Source organism: Dreissena polymorpha, chromosome 1, assembly GCF_020536995.1.
Source record: "Dreissena polymorpha isolate Duluth1 chromosome 1, UMN_Dpol_1.0, whole genome shotgun sequence".
NCBI classification, from domain to species: Eukaryota; Metazoa; Mollusca; class Bivalvia; order Myida; family Dreissenidae; genus Dreissena; species Dreissena polymorpha.
The window spans coordinates 189,870,316-189,892,399 of record NC_068355.1 but is presented as its reverse complement, the minus strand read 5'-3'; the positions used below and the strand labels follow the sequence as shown (position 1 = coordinate 189,892,399).

Sequence of the window (22,084 nt, the reverse complement as noted above, 5' to 3'; positions counted from 1 at the left end):
GAAATCTCACTGCAAAAACCTGGTGGTGCTCGCGTTCGCGGTCCATACAATCACCTAATAGCACCGAAAAGCACCGAAAAGCACTCAATTTCTCTATATATACACGAAACTAAGCTTTAAGTGCCGTTTATAATGGATTGAAAAGATGTACATATTTATTTAGTCAATAATGACTTCGTTTAATATTGATTTAAGTTTAAAGATAAAGCACAAGTACTCAATTTCTCTCTATATTTAATATAGTCAATGATGACATCGTAAAATATTGATTTAAGTTTAAAAATAAAGCACTATATATATGAGGCGCGTTCTGAGAAAAATGGGCTTAATGCATGTGCGTAAAGTGTCGTCCCAGATTAGCCTGTGCAGTCCGCACTGCTAATCAGGGACGACACTTTTCACCCAAACTTGATTTTCGGTGAGGAGTGACTTCCTTGAAACTAAAAATACCATAAAAGCGTTTTCAATAAGTTCAAGAGCAGATAACAATCTCAACAAAATATGTAGCTCTTTACTACCATTCAAACATTTTGAAATAGATCTAAACAGACAGTTGCCGTCACCGATTGTTTTTATAGGGGTGTAATGCCCTATCATTGCAGGATGAAATTTGTGCAGAATATTGATCGTCATCTTGTCCGCGTCTGAAGACGGGAACGTACCATCCGTCTGCTTGAATCCCACATTATACGCATCTAATAGTTTCCTTTCGGACTTAAAAGCATTTATCAATGCATCTTTTTTTACTGAAATGCGGCCCGAAGTCTGTAAAAAGAGGGTGTCCCGAAGAGTTGACTAAATTTCTACAGCTAACATTTAATCAAGCGCGTAAACTTCACAAAAAATGATATTTCCATATTTCCGTTCACATTTTTAAAATGTTTGTATTAATGGGTTACTAACGCTCGATTGGTCATTGTCAGCTCGGGTACTACCTACAAGTACCCGGTCGATATTAGACTGTACCCCAGTTGTATGCCCGCCACAAAATCCGTTGTCGTAAAACAAGCTAACGATTATCTTAAACAAACTTCTGTTAAGAAAAACTGCATCAACATGATTTTTGAGTATGAGTTACTTCAGAGTACCCGGGGTACATGTAAGTTTTACCCGAGCGGACAATGACCAATCGAGCGTTACTAACAGTAAAATACCCAACAGCGGTATAATGTTATAGATTTATTTTTGCATTAACATTAATTCAAGACATTTTTAGTTCATAATGTTATTCACGTTAAATAAATACATCAGTTCTTCTTTTCATTTGCATCAAATTAAAGGTTAAATTCCGATTGTTTTTAAAAAAAACTGTTATTTTATGAATATATCAAGCATGTACACTTAACAATACACGTGATGTTTTAAAATGTTGTTAAGTGTGCGTGCCATTGAACGTTGAGTTAAGCGAGAGTTGCGAATTAAATTACACATAATTAAAAACTGATACTATTCCGTCAGGTTGATTTATAAATCATGTTTCATCGCGACAATATGTTCATTGTTTCATTATTATTTTTTTTAATTTAAATGATTGAAAAATTATGTCAGAAAAAAAAACTTGCAACATAAACACTTCCTGGAGTTGCACTTATTTATTGTAGGATACCGATTACACGGAGCTTGATTACGCTGCGAACTAGAACTCTGCCGCAATGTATCTCCAATGAAAGATGTAACATTAATTCAAGCACATATATTTAACAAAAAAAAGATATTTCTTTATTTCCGTTATCAGTTTAAAAATGATGGTATTAAGGTGTTACTAAACAGTAAAATACCCAACAGCGGTCGAGATTAATGCACTTGGCCGCTAGTTGAATAATTTTATACAACTATTCTGGGCAAATTTATAATTTCAAAACCTTTTTAGTTGGTGTTGTTATTCACTTTCAATAAATACATCAGTTCTTTTTATCAACCTAATTCCTGTTGTGTGCTTCTGCTTCTTATCAGAATTATATATATTACAATACACCATCAGCGGCCGAGCGCAGAATACTGCGCTTGGCCGCTTTAAAAAAAATGTGGAATGCATCAAATTCAATGTCAAATTCCGATTGTATTAGAAAAAACTGTTATTTTATATAAATAAATCAAGCATGTACACTTAACAAAAAAAGATATTTCTTTATTTAATGTAGAATTTTGCAAAATTAACGAGCTTTATATATAACAATGTTATATTAGAGCAAAGTCGGGTAATTTCGACACCTTAAGAGTAAAATTTGATTTAGTCCTGATGTGTCGAAATTACCCTCCAAGTGCCCAAACTAAATGAAAAACACCGTTTTGTCTTGTTGATATTTGCTAACGAACGTTATTATCGTTGCCGGCATAATTCAAAACTTCAAGCGATTTAACTAAATGCGGCGGAGTGTAATTTCGACAGTAAGCGGCTAATTTCGACAGTCAGCGGCTAATTTCGACACTTGTCTTTGTATTAATTTTCAACAACTGTTTTAATCAGTTATTTACATTGTATGTCTCAATTGGTAGAATTTCACGATCTCTTTAATGTCTAGTGTTAATTAGGCTCGATTGTTCATTGTCGGCTCGGGTACTGCTAACATTTACCCCGGGTACATTGAAGTATACTTACATGTACCCCGGGTACGGTAAATATACTAAAACGTACCCGGTCGAAATTAGACTGTACCCGAGTTTTATTCCCGCCCTAAATCAGATGTCGTAAAACGCGCTACCGATTACCGTTATTACGAAACAAACTTCTGTTATTTGTTTTTATAAACTGCATCAACATGCTTTTTGAGTATGGATTCCGATAATATAGAGGCAATTTAACAGAAAATTGACATAAATATGAACATAATTAATCTAAAAAAAATAGCCGACGACGACCGATTTAGCGTAAAAATTCCCGGGTAGATTTTAGTATATTTACCGTACCCGGGGTACATGTAAGTATACTTAAGCGTACCCGGGGTATATGTAAGTAGTACCCGAGCCGAAAATGACCAATCGATTGTTAATAAGGTTGTGGTGGTTTAGTGGATGTGATGTCCGCCTAGCGATCAGGAGAGAGTGTTTTAATAAGTCGTAGGCTTTCCATGCAGTGGAGCTTTAATAAATAGGATTATACTAAACTAGTGTTAATTTGCAAATCAGAGAATTATAAATAAATTGCATTTAGAGTTCGTATTGTGCTCCCACTTGACTCAATATACAGTACAGACACCGTGTACTTAAACAAACGCCACTCGCCGTAATGTTCATCTCACTGTTAGCTTACCAATATGAACCCCGCGATAGGTGTTCAGATCAAATGTCGCGGGGGCCGTTTGCCATAGACTAACACCGCGAATCACCGCGGACCCATAATATCTACCGCGGTGATCATCGTGTTCGCTAAATATAATTGAACATAAACGTATTGAATTGATCCCTTTAATTTAAGAGTGATAATGAATAAATAAATTCTATTTTAATGTACATGCTGGTCGAAAGGATGTGATAAGTATTTAAAATATATTGGCGACAATAAAACGCCTCCGATACATATGTGTCAACTGTATCTATCGAATACATGCAACTTCTCCCTTCTTTAATTATCCATTACTCGATAATCCCATATACGCCCGATTTCCGTTTTTAAGGTAGTGCACCTCTAATGATTTCCCGCGATTTCTTCGAAGGTTGAAGAGCCTACTATTAGGTGCCGTAGCCTAGTGGTTAAGGCGATAGACTAGAATTCTTTTGGGATATTCCCGCGCAGGTTCGAATCCTGCCGACGACGTATACTTTTTTGCGACGCGTTTTATTTATTTTCTAACGTAATTTGATTTAATATGGCATATAAGCTATATTTATTGTTAAATATGTTGCAATTTTTATGCACATTTTTCAATTATTAAAATTAAAACAACGTTATGGCGAAATTGGGTGATTTACTGTTGAAAATACGAACCATGCATGTTGCATTTTTATTTTTATTTCAAAAAGTAAACGGTAAATCTGTCTAGTTCTTGGTATTTTTGCTGTATATAGTGTTTCTATAAAAACTAAGTTTAAAATATGACTTAAATGATACTATTTTGAATTTTATGACACTTTGTTTTTAACCGACCCAATTTTTACTTGGCTGAAATCACTTACATTTCATGGTGCTCTTCCATAGATAAAAATTTGTAAAAAATAAATGTCTGTAAAAGAATACTTATTTCATCTTGTTTAAACTTTAAACACCTTTACAGCATCTGTACACACCAACTGCATGCCCATATTTGGAAATTTGAATGAATTATGGAACTTTTATATACCCCAGGGGTGAAAATAAACTGGACAAAAGCCGAGCGTGGGGGTGGTTTTGAAAAATTCGGTATATTTTTTTAAAAAGCATGGAAAGCCTACCTACAAATTTGCATGTAGTTCAGTGAAATGATGCTGATTAAGAAAATAATTAATTAGATTATATTTGGATATGTGCCCATTAGAGGTGCACTACCTTAAAGCAAATTATCTGAGGGAAATATAGACGATAAGAGTGCTCAAGAATGCCATAAACATAAACGTTCGCAATTTTCGAAAGTATCAAATGAATTTCGGCATATGATTCTATTTAAAGGTTTGATGAACTGCATGTAAGCCCCTAAACAATACAGTTGTATTCCAACTTGCGAAAATCATCTTACACGGTTTGCACGCGCCGGGTACAGCTATTTTCGGTTAGCAACTTCTAGATAAAATAAATGAATTTCTTTGTCCTGATAAAAAGCGCGCGAAAATTGGCGTGGGTGTATTTATTTGTAAATACAAATTTCGTAGCGGGTACAACATTGTGATCATTTGATTTCCATTAAAAGTTTCGTTGTGAATTTCAACTAAAGTTGAAATATCTCGCGATATATTTGGCATTGCCATTAAGAGTTAATAGTATTGATCATCTAAACGCTTTATTTACGTTTCCGACGTTATGTACTGTACAAATTTAAGTGCATACGTGTGCACATACTTATAACATCTACATGTAGTACACATGTATATGATTTTCTTTTGTACATGTACATTTAAAACGCGTGAATGACCCTTGCAGACAGGTGTTAACGGTGGTTGCGCAGCATCCGAGGTGATCACAGGTGATCCAATTAACGATATAATTAAGTAAAAAAATACATTTTCATTAATCAATAACCTTCACAATCTTTAAATAGCTCTAATTTTATACAATCTGCTTGAAAAGATATAGAGAGAGCTAAATATAATATTCAATAAGCTGCGTCAACTATTTAAAGACTTTTAAGAGTAATTTTATTCAACGAATCTATCTTTCCATATGCGCTGGGAATGCTTGAAAACATTTGGAGTGTCGGAATTACCCACCATCGTATAAAATCGGAGGATAATTTCGACACCCCACAAATCATAGTTTAACAAACGATTTGCACTATTCAAACACAAATACAGGTCAAGTGAAACAAATTTTATACTAGAACTTGTACAAATACCAGAAATACAGCGAAATCCTGAAAGGGACGTAATTGACAATTATGTAACCTCCCTTAGCGAAGCTCATAACGCTATAAAAATTCTCTAAGTAATACAATGTACGTATTTTAAATGACTCCCTTACATGCAATTAGCGAGACGTTTGATAGAGAGATGTTATCTTGTGACGTCACAACACCAACTACGTCACATTTTACAACGAAATCATACGGGATGATGATGATTTAAGACTGGTCTGATAAATACTGTGAAAAGTGTCGAAATTAGACGACTGTCGGAATTACCCGACATTGCGCTACTTCTTTCTAGGTGAGTAAAAAAAAACACAAAAAAACATGTATAACATATAATATTTGTACATAATTTATAAAAAAAAATGATGATGTACATGATATTTTATAATTTTGTTAAGTGCGCGTGCCATTGAACGTTGAGTTAAGAGGGAGATGCGTATTAAATTACACATAATTGAAAGCTGATACTATTCTGTCAGCTTGATTTATAAATCATGTTTCATCACGCCAATATATCCATTGTTTCATGAAATTGTAACGCCATCAGACCCGAATGAATACACCATTTATTCCAAGCAGGTAAATAACAATTACTATAATAAAACAGGGGAAGTCTACACTGTGTATTAGCAACCTGCTGTGATGATCTTATCAGTTCAATACACAGGAACATGGCTACTGTACTGGAATTGGATTTACAGCCAAAATAACTGTTTTCATTTCAGTCTACACTGTGTATTAGCAACCTGCTGTGGTGATCTTATCTTATCAGCTCAACACACAGGAACATGGCTACTGTACTGGAAATATCGGATTTACAGCCAAAATAGCTGATTTCATTTATTGCTGAAGTGGTGTATACTTAAACAATTAACAACGCAAATTGATCCACCTCACCATTGCACATTTTTTTATTAAATTAATTAATTTACTGAGTTAATTAAAGACGGCGCTAATAAAGTGTGAAGGTGGAAATTAAGAAATAAGATCTATTTTCGCATGTCACTGAATACACATGATACATGGATAAAATATAAATAAGACACATTTGAATCTTTCATTTCTCCAAAAAATTAGCACGTAGTCATATATATATAAGATAGATTAAAGACCAGAAAACAATATAAGTAAGACACATTTGCATCTTTCATATCTAAAAAAAACAACATGTGAATCTAAAGCAATACATTTATTACTGACACTAACTATTCTAAAAGTCGACGAACAGCATAAGTTCAAAGAAGTTTTTTGGGTCCCATATTGACACGTTGTTTTTATTGCATTAATTGGGGGAGGATGGTCATACGAGAAGCAATGATGACACATTATTTTTTGCAATATTAATTCAGGTAGGCTAGGGAGGGGAAATATACGGGTTTCACGTTGACACGTTGTTGTTTTTTCTGCACTTATTGGGGGAGCTATTGAATTTCAAGTGTACATGTTGATTATTTTATATCTTCAATAATCCATTGTAATTGATTTAACACACACGCGCAATTAAAGGAGTATAATCAGAGAGTTATAATTATTTAATATCCCTTCGGATAATTCAACTGAGCTTATATGTAAATTAATAGTCATAATAAAATGTGTGTTAAGTTACCAGCGTACACTCGATACTCGCGCAATGAATGGTTTTAATGGAACGATTAAAATCGCTATTATTAAGACAAAGCTCATTAACTAAAAGTTATGCTGCAATTTCTATTTAAGAGTTTTACGTCAATTAGAAATACGTAAAACATATACATCAATTTACGTATAAGATGATATACACCATGAAGTGCTTTTCAGTTGGTACATTGCCGATATATTTATAACTTGCTACCAGTTGTTTATAAAAAATATATATTATATTCGATATTTAACATGACTGTCTCAGTCCTCTAAACCGAAATGAACCGTAAAATAAAATAGTGTCTTTGTGTCGTATGAACGAATCTGCACTAAAACTAAGATTAGATTCACATCGTACATCGAATAATTAATTGAGCACATGTAATTCAACAAAACTGTAATTAATTCACACGAGCCGCACCGTTCGGACATGAATGAAAGGCGCCGATCATAACACAACTTCTCATCATTATCTGGAATATAATTAATTGAAGGTGCAAAAATCTATTTCCAAACTGCTTTGTGCTGATTAAAGAAGCGTACTGGCCGTTCGTTCACAAGTTGTTAATGATGACTTCAGACCTTAAAATTAAGTTTTAATCTGAGGAGACATTGACTAAATAAATATGTACATCTTTTCAATCCATTAAAATCGGCCCTTATAGTTAACTTTCATGTATATATAGATAACTTGAGTGCTTTTCGGTGATTCTCTGCTGTCGCGGGAGTGCTTTTCGGTCTTCACATGAAGTGCTTTTCGGTCGGTATATTGCCGATATTTATAAAATTTTGGGCATTAATACCTCATGATAAACACAAGGTAGTATAAATATGCATGAAATATAACCATTTATAACTAATTTACACCGTTTACACACAATAGGAACGCAAATATTCATATATATAGCGAGAAATTGAGTGCTTTTCAGTCTTCACATGAAGTGCTTGTTGGTCGGTATATTGCCGATATTTATCCAAATTTGGGCATTAATACCTCATAATAAACACAAGGTAGTATAAATATGCATGAAATATAACCATTTATAACTAATTAAAACCGTTTACACACAATAGAAACGCAAATATGCATATATATAGCGAGAAATTGAGTGCTTTTCGGTCTTCACATGAAGTGCTTTTCGGTCGGTATATTGCCGATATTTATCCAAATTTGGGCATTAATACCTCATAATAAACACAAGGTACATGTAGTATAAATATGCATGAAATATAACCATTTACAACTAATTTAATCCGTTTACACACAATAGAAATGCAAATATTCATATATATGGCGAGAAATTGAGTGCTTTTCAGTCTTCACATGAAGTGCTTTTCGGTCGGTAATTGCCGATATTTACCATTTTGGGCAAAATGTAGTATAAACATACAATCATAAAACCATTTAATACTCATTAAACTCGTTAACACACACTAGAAACGATATATTGCATATATATAGAGAGAAATTGAGTGCTTTTCGGTGCTTTTCGGTGCTATTCGGTGCTCTTCGGTGCTTTTCGGTGATTGTATGGACCCTTGCGTTCGGGTAATGTGATTTTCTTAGAAGTTGCGAGACATATACTTTTTATTCCAATGTCCAAAAGAAGCCATGTTCATATTTAAATTAAAACTGGGCTTGCACAATCTAAAATAAAGCAAAGACGGGAAAAATTCTATAACATTTAGCGGTTTCATTATGGGTCTCTATGGCAGCATTGGCATTTGATTTAGTGTAAAATAACCTCAAACATAAATTGAGCGTATACGAAGCCGTCAGTCAATTGAACGCGTATTTGTGTACCGAAGCAACCCACTAGTAGTTTTATCAATTAGAAAAGTAAGAGAATGTTACCTTTTCATCTGGAAACTGTTTATTTGCGTGTTAGATTGGTAGACGATTTCCCGCAAAAGGTTATAAATCTAACCTCCTTTTGAAGATCGTTGCTTACATCTTTAACAATTGGGGCGCATTCGTAACGGATGTTCTGAAGAGATTTCACTGTGTTCTAAGGCACAGCCTTTTCGAACACAGCGGAACAGGAAGTTATTAATTCAAGATGGCCGAAAGTGATAATAATATTGCCAGCTTTATCAGTCTTGCCTTGCAGGACCTTATAGACGAAGATATAGACGATGAAATGGTTTCCCGGAAGCGTAGCAGAAAGCGTGCCACCAATACGACATTTCTTGCTGCAACGTTAATAGGAACTCAGGCAATATTGTATATGTTCGTGATATGTTTAGTCTAGCTAAAACTTATGTGTAGGATAATGCAATAACGTATAGTAGTCAAACTTGCTCAAAGAAACATTCCACTAATAGCAAAGTAGGCCGTTGGTGAATGTCCGCAAAAAATCCTGGATAATGATATCATCCCATATCCCGAATGGTTCTTATTAGCCTGTTTTGTCCTCTTTTATGTCTTAAAGGGGTACCAAGTTATTTTTTAGCATGTTATTGAAATATCTGTTTGTTCAGATTTTCTTGTAACAGAAAGGTGCATATAGGTCACTAAGCTAGCCATTGATAAGAACGTCCTGATATTACACTAATTTTATAATAAAAAGGGAAAATAGTTAGTGGGAGAATACCTCTACAGAGGTTTTTTGGTAGCTTAATCACTGATGGAGCATTAACTTGCAGGTTATTGCTCACACAGTGACACTGGGTCAGGTTGCCACAAACTTAACATCAGTGCAGTCTTATTTTTGTATCCAATTAAATCATTTACATTAACATCATTTTCATTGCGAATCATTACACAAATTACAAAGAAACATTGGTGATATTACAGAGGAACCATGTGGTCAATATTTATAAATTTAAAATAAATTTAATAAAATAACTTTTTTTTCAGGGTAGGTGAAAAAAAGTCTTGAGTGAGGGGCTATGTGGAAGAAGTCGTACCTGCCTAAACCGATGAGGACTTCAGAAGAATTTTTAGGATGAGTCGAACAACATTTTCCTTCCTTCTGGAGCACTTGGAGACTCTTACCAGAACTACAGCCATTGGGTCATGGTAGAAGAGACCCAATCAGCATCCAGAAACAGTTACTTATTACATTGTGGTATGTCGGTGGAACTGATCCTCAGAGAAAAATAGCTGATCGATTTGGAGTGTCTGAATCTACAGATGTAGTGTGTAGGGACAAAATTATTTCCGCCTTAATAGGAAAGAGACAGAACATAATAAAAATTAAGGTGGCCCAATGCCCAGGAATTGCAAACTGAAGAACAGTTATTTCAAAGGCGTAATGGATTTCCTGGAATAGTGGGTGCGATTGATGGGACGCACATACAGATAAAAGCACCGCGAGACCATCCCCAGAGCTATGTCAACAGAAAACACTATCATTCATTACAACTTCAGTGTGTGTGTAGACACAACATGTTTAGTCTTGTTTTTACTGGATATCCCGGAAGTGTGCATGATTCAAGAGTACTCCAGTTATCAGATTTATGGGAAAGTTGTCCAGATAAATGTGGTAGAAATTATCACATTCTTGTGATGGAGGGTATCCTTTGCGAAAGTGGCTGTTGACACCATATCGTGACAATGGACACCTTACCCCCGAGCAAAACAAATACAACACCTACCATTCAAGTAACAGAGTTGTTATTGAAAGGGCTTTCGCATTATTGAAAGGTCGTTTTAGGAGACTTCACTATCTTGACACTGCATCTATTTCTACGGCAGTGAATATCATAGTGGCATGTTGTGTGTTGCACAATTTCTGCATTTTAGAGTATGATGTACTAGAGGAGAACATTGAACAGGACTTAGAAGGCCATGTTGAAAATGCAAATGTTCATTATGACCAGAATAGAGACGGAACCGATAAGAGAAATGTTATTGCCCGAAATTTGTTGTAATTACTTGTAAACTCAACAGTGTAGTTATTCTGAATACTAACATTAAAGTGACAACACTAATGAAAACAAAAGTATTTTTGTATAAAGAAATAAATTATGCATTGCTGAACTTATTGATATGGGAAAAAAGACACATTTCTCTTTTATGAGGATAATAGTTTCACTTATCATCAATACAGTCGAAACTGACCTAACGGCCACCTGAATTTACCGGTCACCTGCAGACAACGGTCAGTCTGGAATCCCCCCGACGAAAAACACTCTATATTACACCTGAATTTAACGGCCACCTGTCCATAACGGCCAACGGTCACTATATTCAACTCCGAAATTCATGTTTGAACTGAAATTAACGGTCACGCGTCTGTCGTCTCGAGTCACGAAAATTAATAACACTGCACATCATTTGTCCGTCTATTTTGCGGTTAAAGCGTTTGATAGCGGTAATTGCCTTTGATATTATAAAAGCGGCCCGCTGCGAGTAAACAAATAATAAGGTGTTGAGAAGGTTTGTTTTCCGGGGATAATTGTGGGGGTTTCTTCAACAGAAAATATGTCAGAGTTTTTTACACGTTTAAAGTAATAATCGTTAATTAAATGACCGCTTATTAGTACATTGAGTATCGGTTTTAAAATAACATTTTCGGATCATTCTTTAAAAGAGCTTTCTGGCGTTCACAACACTTTAACAAGAGTGCCAAACTGTCACAAGATACGCCCGTTTGAAGGTTTTGGACAACTTGATAGCTTTACCATTTGAGTGGCAAAATGATATATTTTTGAAAATTAAGCAGCACATATTTGAACTTGACCTAGATATCAATTAGACACAACTTCTGACCAAATTTGGTAAAGACAGGATGAAAACTACTTCAATTAGAGAGCGGACACCATGCTAAATGCTTGAAATGCATTAAGTGACCTAGTTTTTGACCCAGCAAGACCCATATTTGTTCTTGACCTAGATATCATTTAGACTCAACTTCTGACCAAATTCAGTGAAGATCAGATGAAAACTACTTCAAGTAGAGAGCGGACACCATGCTAAACGCTTGAAATTCATTAAGTGACCTTGTGACCTATTTTTTGACCCGCCAAGACACATATTTGTTCTTGACCTAGATATCATTTAGACACAACTTCTGACCGAATTCGGTGAAGATCGGATGAAAAATACTTCAATTAGAGAGCGGACACCATGCTAAATCCTTGAAATGCACTAAGTGACCCAGTGACCTAGTTTTTAACCCAGCATGACCCATATTCGGACTTGACCTAGATATCAACTAGATGCAACTACTGACCAAGTTTGGTGAAGATCGGATGAATACAATTTGAATTAGAGTCCGGACAAAGTGGCGCCGTTGAAAATGCACTAATTGACCCTATGACCTAGTTTTTGACCCGGCATGACCCATATTCGAACTTGGCCTATATATCAACTAGATGCAACTGCTGACCAAGTTTGGTGAAGATCGGATGAATACAATTTGAAATAGAGTCCGGACAAAGTGGCCCCTTTGAAAATGCACTTATTGACCCTATGACCTAGTTTTTGACCCGGCATGACCCATATTCGAACTTGGCCTAGATATCAACTAGATGCAACTGCTGACCAAGTTTGGTGAAGATCAGATGAATACAATTTGAATTAGAGTCCGGACAAAGTGGCGCCGTTGAAAATGCACTAATTGACCCTATGACCTAGTTTTTGACCCGGCATGACCCATATTCGAACTTGGCCTATATATCAACTAGATGCAACTGCTGACCAAGTTTGGTGAAGATCGGATGAATACAATTTGAAATAGAGTCCGGACAAAGTGGCCCCTTTGAAAATGCACTTATTGACCCTATGACCTAGTTTTTGACCCGGCATGACCCATATTCGAACTTGGCCTAGATATCAACTAGATGCAACTGCTGACCAAGTTTGGTGAAGATCGGATGAATACAATTTGAATTAGAGTCCGGACAAAGTGGCGCCGTTGAAAATGCACTAATTGACCCTATGACCTAGTTTTTGACCCGGCATGACCCATATTCTAACTTGGCCTATATATCAACTAGATGCAACTGCTGACCAAGTTTGGTGAAGATCGGATGAATACAATTTGAAATAGAGTCCGGACAAAGTGGCCCCTTTGAAAATGCACTTATTGACCCTATGACCTAGTTTTTGACCCGGCATGACCCATATTCGAACTTGGCCTAGATATCAACTAGATGCAACTGCTGACCAAGTTTGGTGAAGATCGGATGAATACAATTTGAATTAGAGTCCGGACAAAGTGATGCCTTCCGCCCGCCGCCCGCCGCCCGCCAAGGGGTTTCACATAATACTTCCTGTATTTTATACGGGCGTATAAAAAGCAATCACGGAATAACAATAAGTGGTAAACTTAAGTTCCTCACATTAGAGGAGCGAGTCAAGTGTTTGAAACTATTTGCATCTGGAAAAAGTTCGCATGTAATAGCAAGTGAGCTCTGTGTTGGACGTACGCAAGTATAGAGTGTGCTTAAGCGTAAGCGAGAAATTATGGAGAAGTATGAATCGAATTCAAATGTGAGTTTGAAGCGTTGTATTTTGTATGAGGTTGTTGAATTAAAATGCTTTTTGTGTGATGTTTGCATACGAATTAATGTTAACAAACTTTTTGCGTCTTTTCTTTGAATTAGAACGGTACAATATCACCGTACTATCGGTTTATGAAAGCAAATCCGCTTTTTAGACTTGTACGGACGTGACGTCAACGGCACGTCGCAAGTTTTATTTACTGAATAATCGAGATGCATGAGTAAACAATTATACTAGCGTTGATAAATTCATTGCTTTAGTTTAATAACAATATGAAATTAAATCAATCTATAAGATAGTATTATGTATTATTCAATGTAAGTAAATTCTGTTATTATGCTTAGTTAACGGAAATGAGCATCTGTTTAACACTGTATGCAAACGACTGGGTGGAGTAACGAGGAAGCACTACTACCAACTGACAAACCATCTTAAAATTGTGATCCGAATTCAACGGTCACCTGTGGACAACGGTCACTTTGGCCATTTCCCTTGACTGACCGCTGAATTCAGGTTTGACTGTAGTCTTACATACTTTGATCATACTCATTCCTAGCAATATTTTTAGTTCAGCCAAATTTGTTTTTTATTTTGGTTGCTTTACTCATCGTGTGAGGGCATCTTTAAAAGCAATGTAAGAAAATTTCAATTATGTTTTTGAAGTTTTGCCATTCATTCTACTTATTTCATTTGTATTGTTCTGCATTTTTGCCAGTCTTTATTGCTGATGTGGTGCTTCATGTTTACTATGGACAATTTTTTTTGTCAGACATGTCTGACAAGTTTCATGATGTCTGTGTTTCAAGATAAATGCTGGTACTGATCCAAATGATTGTGTATTTAACTTGTATTGCATTTACAAACAAATGTGCTTCATATAATAGAACTAAAGACAAATTCCTGTAAAATATATTAATTGAGATTAAAATACTGTAAACAAAATATCAATGCTTGTTGCGTTTTAACCACTTTGTACTAATTAAAGTGTTCAAAACAATGTTTTTCAACGAATGCGTCTAATATTAAATTTGACAAGAAAAATCAAGACCTACAATTTGCAATTTTTTATTGCACTTAACATAATCATTAACACAACAATTGCACTAATAATAAGAGATCAATATTCCAACTGAAACCCAAACATAAAAAACTGTCTGCTGAATAACAGACATTTGGGTATGAAAATGAATTAATTCCCTGCCTAGAGCAACAATTATTCAAATAAATAAAATAACAAGGGCTGTTTGTAGGCACACATGCCCCCAAACAGGCTGTCAGTTGTAGTGTCGGCCATTGTATGTGAATATGTTATGAAATATCCAGAAACCATTCTACTGTTTCTAGTCACTGTGACCTTGACCTTTGACCTAGATGAAGAAAATTAATAGGGTCATCTGTAAGCCATCACCAATGTCCCTATGAACTTTTCAGATCCCAGGCTTATGCGTTAGTTATCATCCAGAAACCATGTTATTGTTTGGAGTCACTGTGACCTTGACCTTTGACCGGAAAATCATTAGGGGTCATCTGTCAGACATGATAAATGAACTTATAAACTTTCCGGATCCCAGGCATAAGCGTTTTTGAGTTATCACCCAGAAACTATTTGGTGGACAGACTGACCGACAGACATACGCAAAACAATATATGCCCTCTTCTTTGAAGGGGGGGCATAAAAATAGAAAAACAATTATAATAAACAACACATTAGAAAGGTTATCATCCTGATTTTAACACTAGAAATGATCATTCTTAAAAGCCATAAAAGTTTATTTGAAATTCAAAATACTAGTATGCAAAAGTAGAATTTGGAAACAATATCCCTATAAAAATTGCTAGAAAAAATCAATACACAAACTATTGAAATACAGTCCACTCTCGTTATCTCGAAGTCGGCGGGAACAAGAAAAAATATCGAGATAACGAGAGTTCGAGATATCCGATTCGGCGTTTTCAAAGAAAAAATGAGACGAAAATTTACCTTGTTTTTAGCATCTAAATACCTGCTACAGTACAGCCAAAGCGGAACAAACGTATTTCGCGATCCGCGGCGGCAAGGCAAAACGAGTCGATGCCGCGTCAGTCGTTGAAGCCGCGTCAGTATGCGGCGGCAAGTCGCATTTCGCCGCGAAACTTCGCATCTGTCCGCCGAGGCATGCCGCTATCCGCGACATGATGCCGAGTCGATGCGCATCATGAAATAAAAAATCTTTTTAAAATTATTAGTTACATTAAGTTAACAAATTTTGAAAGAACAATTATATTAATAATTAAAATCATAATAAATTTATTGTGCGGGGATTGTATTAGCATATACATGTAAGCATAGTTAATGTGTCTGGCCAATTAAGTTTGTTTCCCCCCGTAGTGTATGTATTTCACACATAAACAAGGTCACGTAATTATGTTTTCGCACATATAAGTGGTCAAGGCTCCAGCATATGGTGGATTTATAAAGTAATTGCATGTTGATTTTGCTATTAAATCTAAGCTGAGAAAATTAGCAGTTTGAAACCACATCAATAATCAAGACGGTGACGACGTATTTGTTGTTTTGTTAATTATCAGCTTATTATAACTATTGTTTGAATATGCGTATATAAACAGGTTTTAATTTGTTCATATTATACAGTTAATATCGCTACTAATTACCCGATAATCCCTTATATTCCAGTTGCAAATCAAATGCTGGTAAATATTTACGATACACAAACATTCTCGATATTTCCTGAAGTATCAAATACATTTTGGCATTTGTTACTATTTATAGAGATAATGAAATAACGTCTAATCGGGGCGTTTTTTTTCCACTGAACACGCGATTTACGCCTGACGTGATGTTCATGTATTTATACAACACAAAATACACCCAAACTTTCCAAACGACGTTCTACATGTCTGCATAATTTTCGCGCGCTTTTTATGAAACAAAGGATATTTTAGCACTGTTTATTTGACGCTAGAATTTGTCAAAGGTCGCGTTAGCATTAAAATTCGGAAGTGTGTTTCGGATTACAAATTTAATAATGATAATCGAACGAAACATTAACAGTTGCGCGTAATTAATTCTACGCTACACATACATGTATGTACATGTAGGTGGATATCTTTTCACTCGATCCGCCGCGTACGTATGCGGCGGATTTACTCCGCGAAAGTACGCGAGGTTAACACAGACTTTGCGTCGTTGCGCGGATTGATGCCGAGTGCCACGGCGATACGCCGCGTGAACGTACGTTTCGGCCGCCGCGTACTAATAATCTGGCCGTGGCGTAGCCGCGGATTATGTTTGTGCCGCGTTAGCTGTACTGTAAGTGGTCTAACTAAAGCCGTCACCGTGTGGCATAATACTCTCTACCTGATATATACGCGTTTTTACGAGGTAAGATTAATTTTGCTATTTAATTGATTAAGTATTACAAAATTGCATGAACACATGCGGTTATAATTGTTCTAAACTGTCGAGTAAACATCCGGTAATGTTTCTAATTAAAATAATGATGCAATTGACGTCCAATCAAGACGAGGGTTTTCCATCTGAACATGCGTAAATCACGTTCCGGAATACTGAACTGTACATGTACATTTTGTAGTTTGAAATATTCTTTCAAGTTAGCCATGATAATGAGTTTTGGAGAACAACATTCTGTAAATTTGCAACGGTTTATATACGCAAAAATATAACTCAATGCATTTGGAATGTTGTTTGTAAAAACAAATAGTCTTTCGGCCTTTCGGCTTACTGTGTATTAATTGCAGTTAATATTGATGTTAAAAAGTGACAGTTAAAGTGACAGGCCTTACTCAAGTGTTAATCGCTAACGACATTATACATGTGTGATCAGTGATGCAATTAACGGATCAATTTCCTACCGCACAGTATGGGGAGCAGCCGGGCGAAGCGGGAGGTGAAGTATCAAAGACAATTTTTCTCACCTTTTGCCGACTCTGAGGCAGTTATTCGCACTTCGAGATAAACCACAGTAAATACATGTAAAATCGGGACTGGGGACACAATTTTATATCGACATATCGAATTATTCGACATAACGGAAATCGAGATAAGCGATGTTTATTTATATAGACAAAGAAGGCAAAAAAATGGGACATTGAGCTTACTTCGACATATCGAGAATATCGAGATATCCGATGTCGAGATAACGAGAGTGGACTGTATTCTAAGATGTAACTTTGATAAAGGATGGAAAAATGCCCTGTAAAATTGTAAAGAAAGTTGTAAAATAAGAGTTTTCAATAGCATATATAAGATTTTTGTGACATTCGATATAGTTTATGAAGAAATCAAAACATACATCGGTTGAACTATTATGGCTTAAAGTCAAATACTTTGAAAACTGTCATAAAGCTACAAACTGAAAAATAGTCTTTGAATAAGTAAATGTTAATTGCTCAGGTGTGCAAAAATAAAGCACTTGACAAAAGACAAACTACATATCACACTTGTCGCATCCACTACTGGTGGAAAGTAAATAATGAAAATAAATAAAATCAGATTAAAACTGTACAGAAATCTTTCAAAAATGTCATTTTGAAGAATAAACACAAGACAAACAGTTCCAAAATATTTAGACATTCAAACACTATTATTGGTATACATTCCTATGATGCCTGTCAGAAAAATGACAGAAATGGTTTGCTTAATTACCCATACAAGTTGTGTAAAATTTTGTATCAACTGCCATGTTTTTAAATTCGTATTGTTATTGTTGGTAGAAAATCAGAAATATAACTCAAAACTTGTCCTATTTTATGAAAGCATAAGGATTGTATTGTTGATTTAGGAAACATATTTTCATAAAGCGTTTCTCCAAAACTTAACTACTATATTAACCCTTTTCACTCAGAAGCGAAGTGAAAATGCTGTGTGAACAGCATAAAACCAGAACAGCCTGCAAGTAACTCGCAGACTGTTCAGGTTTTATGCAGTTTGCTGCTCATCAGTATCTATGGGTTGGAAATGAAGCATACAAATTTGAATCTAGTAAGAAAGGTCGTTACTTAAATTTAACTTTCTAGGGGACTACAAAAGCATCAAAATACCTACCTAAGTGGTAAAGGGTTAATAATAGGAAAACTGTGACAAAACCATGTGGGCACTCAAAAAGCTTGGATAATCAATTTTTAAAAACCTTAACAGTTTGATTAAATGTTTTTCTACACAAAGGGCACTGTTTGTCCAACTTTCTGGCACAGCTGCAACAACACACCATGTGTCCACATGGAACCAAGACAACATCCCTGGCTTTGTCCATACATATCACACAATCTGAAAGAAAGAAACACAAGCTTGAAAGAAGAGCAAGGCGTATGATAAAAAACAATTTTCAGGTATCACATTCAAGGTTTTTCTTATAATATTAGCTTGATACATTAAATTAATATACTTTAGATACATATATGATTTTATGATACATAATCTATCACTATTACTGTATATACAGAAATTTACATGTCTAGTTCTTGTCAAAATTGAAAATTAATGCTTATCGCATTTAAAGCAAATCAATGCTTTGTGAGGGTATTTATTCATTATGAAAAAACATGCAAGTAATTCTATTTGATTCACAACACTCAAATGAAATATAAATTTTGTCATATTCTTGATCAGTTTAGTTTTAAAGCCCTTATTACACTATCTGAAAGTAAAACCTAATTCATTTATGCCTATTCTTGAAATTGTTTAAAAAACATTTTCAATTACACTAAGTGTTTAATTATTCCTGTTCTTTGTTGGAGCTTGGGGCGCTGATTGCTTTATCGCATCTACTAAACCCCTCATGAGCTGCATCCGCTCTTCATGCCTCCTCTCTGTCCTCTCTGCCTCCTCTCTTTCTCTCTGAGCTTGGTCGACTGTAAAGCTCTGTAACATCTGCACCATTTGCTGACTACCTGAGACTTTAGACTTAGACTTTTTCGCTGGAGGTTTATTTTTGTCGCTGTCTTTTTCACTACTTGACCTTTTTTTTGTAAGTTCCATCTGGTCATCTTCACTACTTTCTTCGACTTGACTGGCAGATGACATTGTTTTTACAGGCGTCATGACCGGATCTTTTGCAAATATCTCGTCCAATTCATTTTCAAACTGGTAGGTCTTAAGACTACTACCTGATTTAGCATTGTGTGCTTTAATGTTTTTGTAGGCCCTTATTAGGGTCTTCCACCTTCCACTGACTTGTTCAGCTGAAAAATTGTAACCCTTTTCTCTCATTTCTTCCGATATCTTTTCCCACATACTTTTTTTCCTAAGTTTGCCCTGTGAAACTTTTGCCTCAAGCAACTGATAGGACCTAATCAGTAGTTGCGTTTGGGCCTTGTTCCACACCTGGTTATTGTTAGTGTCATTACCTTCTTCAGAAAACACACTTTGTGCTGGACTTTTCTGGTTTGTGACACACGCATGGGTTTTGAAAACATCCATATCTGTGAAGAAACATTCACAGTCTTCACATTGGAACATGGTCTTTGAACTGCTTGTATGTTCAATCTCTTGGACAAACTTCCCTGAAGAGAGAGAGAAAATAGCAATGACAATTATAGTTGTGCGAAAAATAAAGACAATACAGTGCCCCAGATAAGCTGCGTATCTGAGTCTTTCACCCTATTAAAATGTTTTAAGAAATACAATTTCATGCGTATTGAAAACTCAACCAAATTGAACTTTACGCAAACTCGTCAAATTTGATGCGTACGATACAATAGCTTCGATCGAAAATGCTTTGCTCATTTACGGTATTTTCTCTTTGTAATTTATTATCGTAACACGGCGACGCTTTCATTCAGCAAGCACCAGGATGACATAACAGGAAAACAGTCAAAGATATTCAAACACCCTGCTTAACTCAATTTTATTGTTAAATAAAGCGTCTGACCAAATTTTTACAACAACAAACATCCGTTTTCAATCTTACTTAATCCATCGCTCATTGTACATGAAGTTGTAAAGCATCTGTACTTCCAATTTATATTACAATGCGAAATAAAAATGTTTTAAAGAGGTCGAAGACATCCGTGATTGTTGCACCAAAATACCAGTCAATCACAAACTTGTTAGAACCAAAAGAAAACAAGAGCCAATAAGTGCCCAAACATTCCTGTTATCGATTTTGTTTAAATGTTTGACAGTTAAAAAGATGTCAGTTAACATCAGTTTTTTTTTTAAGTTTAAAATTTATATTATGGAATGTTTCAATGATTAAAATTTTTATGAAACATCAATTTATTTAAGTTCATTGAGAAAGTTTACAGTTGTAACCAATAATTACACGTGTGCAGTTTCAACAGATGTAAAGTAGTAATGATATTACGGTATGCATTTTTATAATTCATTTTATCCTATTTCAAGAATGAAATCGCCCTATTGTTCAAAATCAATGGATGAAACCCCTATTTCCTAAATAATTATCTGGGGCACTGATAATACTAGAACAATAGGCCCATGAGAGCCTTATTGCTCTACTGGCTCGTGTAGTTAAAGTTTAACCATTCACTTTTTACTGACTAGAAGACTTAAATCGACATCACGCCATGACAAAAGCTCTTCTGGCACTTTGTGTCCAGTGTTGCTATAAAATTTTCTATTGTTTGATAATCAGAATTAATACTTATAAATATGTCTACGTCGTCGAATCACTAAATATTTGTGACTTGGATTTCTTTTCTTTTAACCAAAAAATCATTTGGTACATATCTGTAGATCTAAAACTAATGAAATGGAAACGAAAACAAATCCACCCTACTAATTGTATGGAACGGATCGAAACTGTTTGAGGACACAGAAATTGTCGACAGTTTATAATCATAATAATATAAATAACACAACGTTAAAGGTCTCAAAATATACGGCAATATAATATATCGTTTATTCAAATATGAGCATACCTTTCTGACACTGGTGGTCACGGGCAGACTCTAATGTGTAAAAAAAACCACCGCAATTGCACTTGTATAATATCTTCGAAGCACATGGTGACGCCATCTTTGTTCCGACTTTTCTTCCTATTTCGCGGGCACAGATTTTACATGTCCGGAACATTGTACTTAAGCGTTCGTAACAAGGAACAGCTGTGAATCACATCCAGAACACAGTTACGAGCGCACCCCATATGTCTACAATGTAGCCTAAATGAGGTCATTACACCAAGTGCGCAAGATTACCGGACACACTGACAGTTCGAAAATGAGGTGAGTCATGTTTGTTTTGAAATCAAATCGGACAGTTCCTCACTGAATTAATGACATATTTTTGTGTTAATAAGCACATGAAATTCTTATTTTCATAATAAAATAAGGTATTATATTGTCAATTAATACAAGAACATGTTTTTAAACCAATTGACCCTTTACTGCGCAAGATTACCGGACAGCATCGTATCCTCATCCTATTCCTCTTTCTTATCATCAACATCAACAACATCATCATCATCACCATCATCATCACCACCACCACCATCATCATCATTATCATCATCCTTCTCATCCTCCTCCTCATCATCCTAATCAACATCACCTTCAT

At 35.4% G+C, this 22,084-nt stretch overlaps 1 protein-coding gene, 1 long non-coding RNA gene and 1 pseudogene across 2 annotated transcripts; 1 reads left to right on the top strand and 2 right to left on the bottom strand.

Annotated features, from left to right (window-relative positions):
* Positions 1-9,157: 9,157 nt before the first annotated feature.
* LOC127865219 (putative nuclease HARBI1) lies at positions 9,158-11,145 on the top strand (annotated as a pseudogene).
* A 619-nt stretch (positions 11,146-11,764) lies between these two features.
* On the bottom strand, positions 11,765-13,339 carry LOC127864322 (uncharacterized). The gene is made up of 2 exons (XR_008041774.1): positions 13,146-13,339; positions 11,765-12,989 (listed from the first exon to the last, which is right to left on the bottom strand). It is a non-coding gene; the product is annotated as an uncharacterized LOC127864322 (long non-coding RNA).
* Positions 13,340-19,282: 5,943 nt separating this feature from the next.
* Positions 19,283-21,538, bottom strand: LOC127865214 (uncharacterized). The gene is made up of 2 exons (XM_052405216.1): positions 21,451-21,538; positions 19,283-20,073 (listed from the first exon to the last, which is right to left on the bottom strand). Exon 2 carries the CDS (start codon positions 20,027-20,029, stop codon positions 19,283-19,285), a length of 747 nt encoding a protein of 248 aa, XP_052261176.1. The 5' UTR covers positions 20,030-20,073; positions 21,451-21,538.
* Positions 21,539-22,084: the final 546 nt, after the last annotated feature.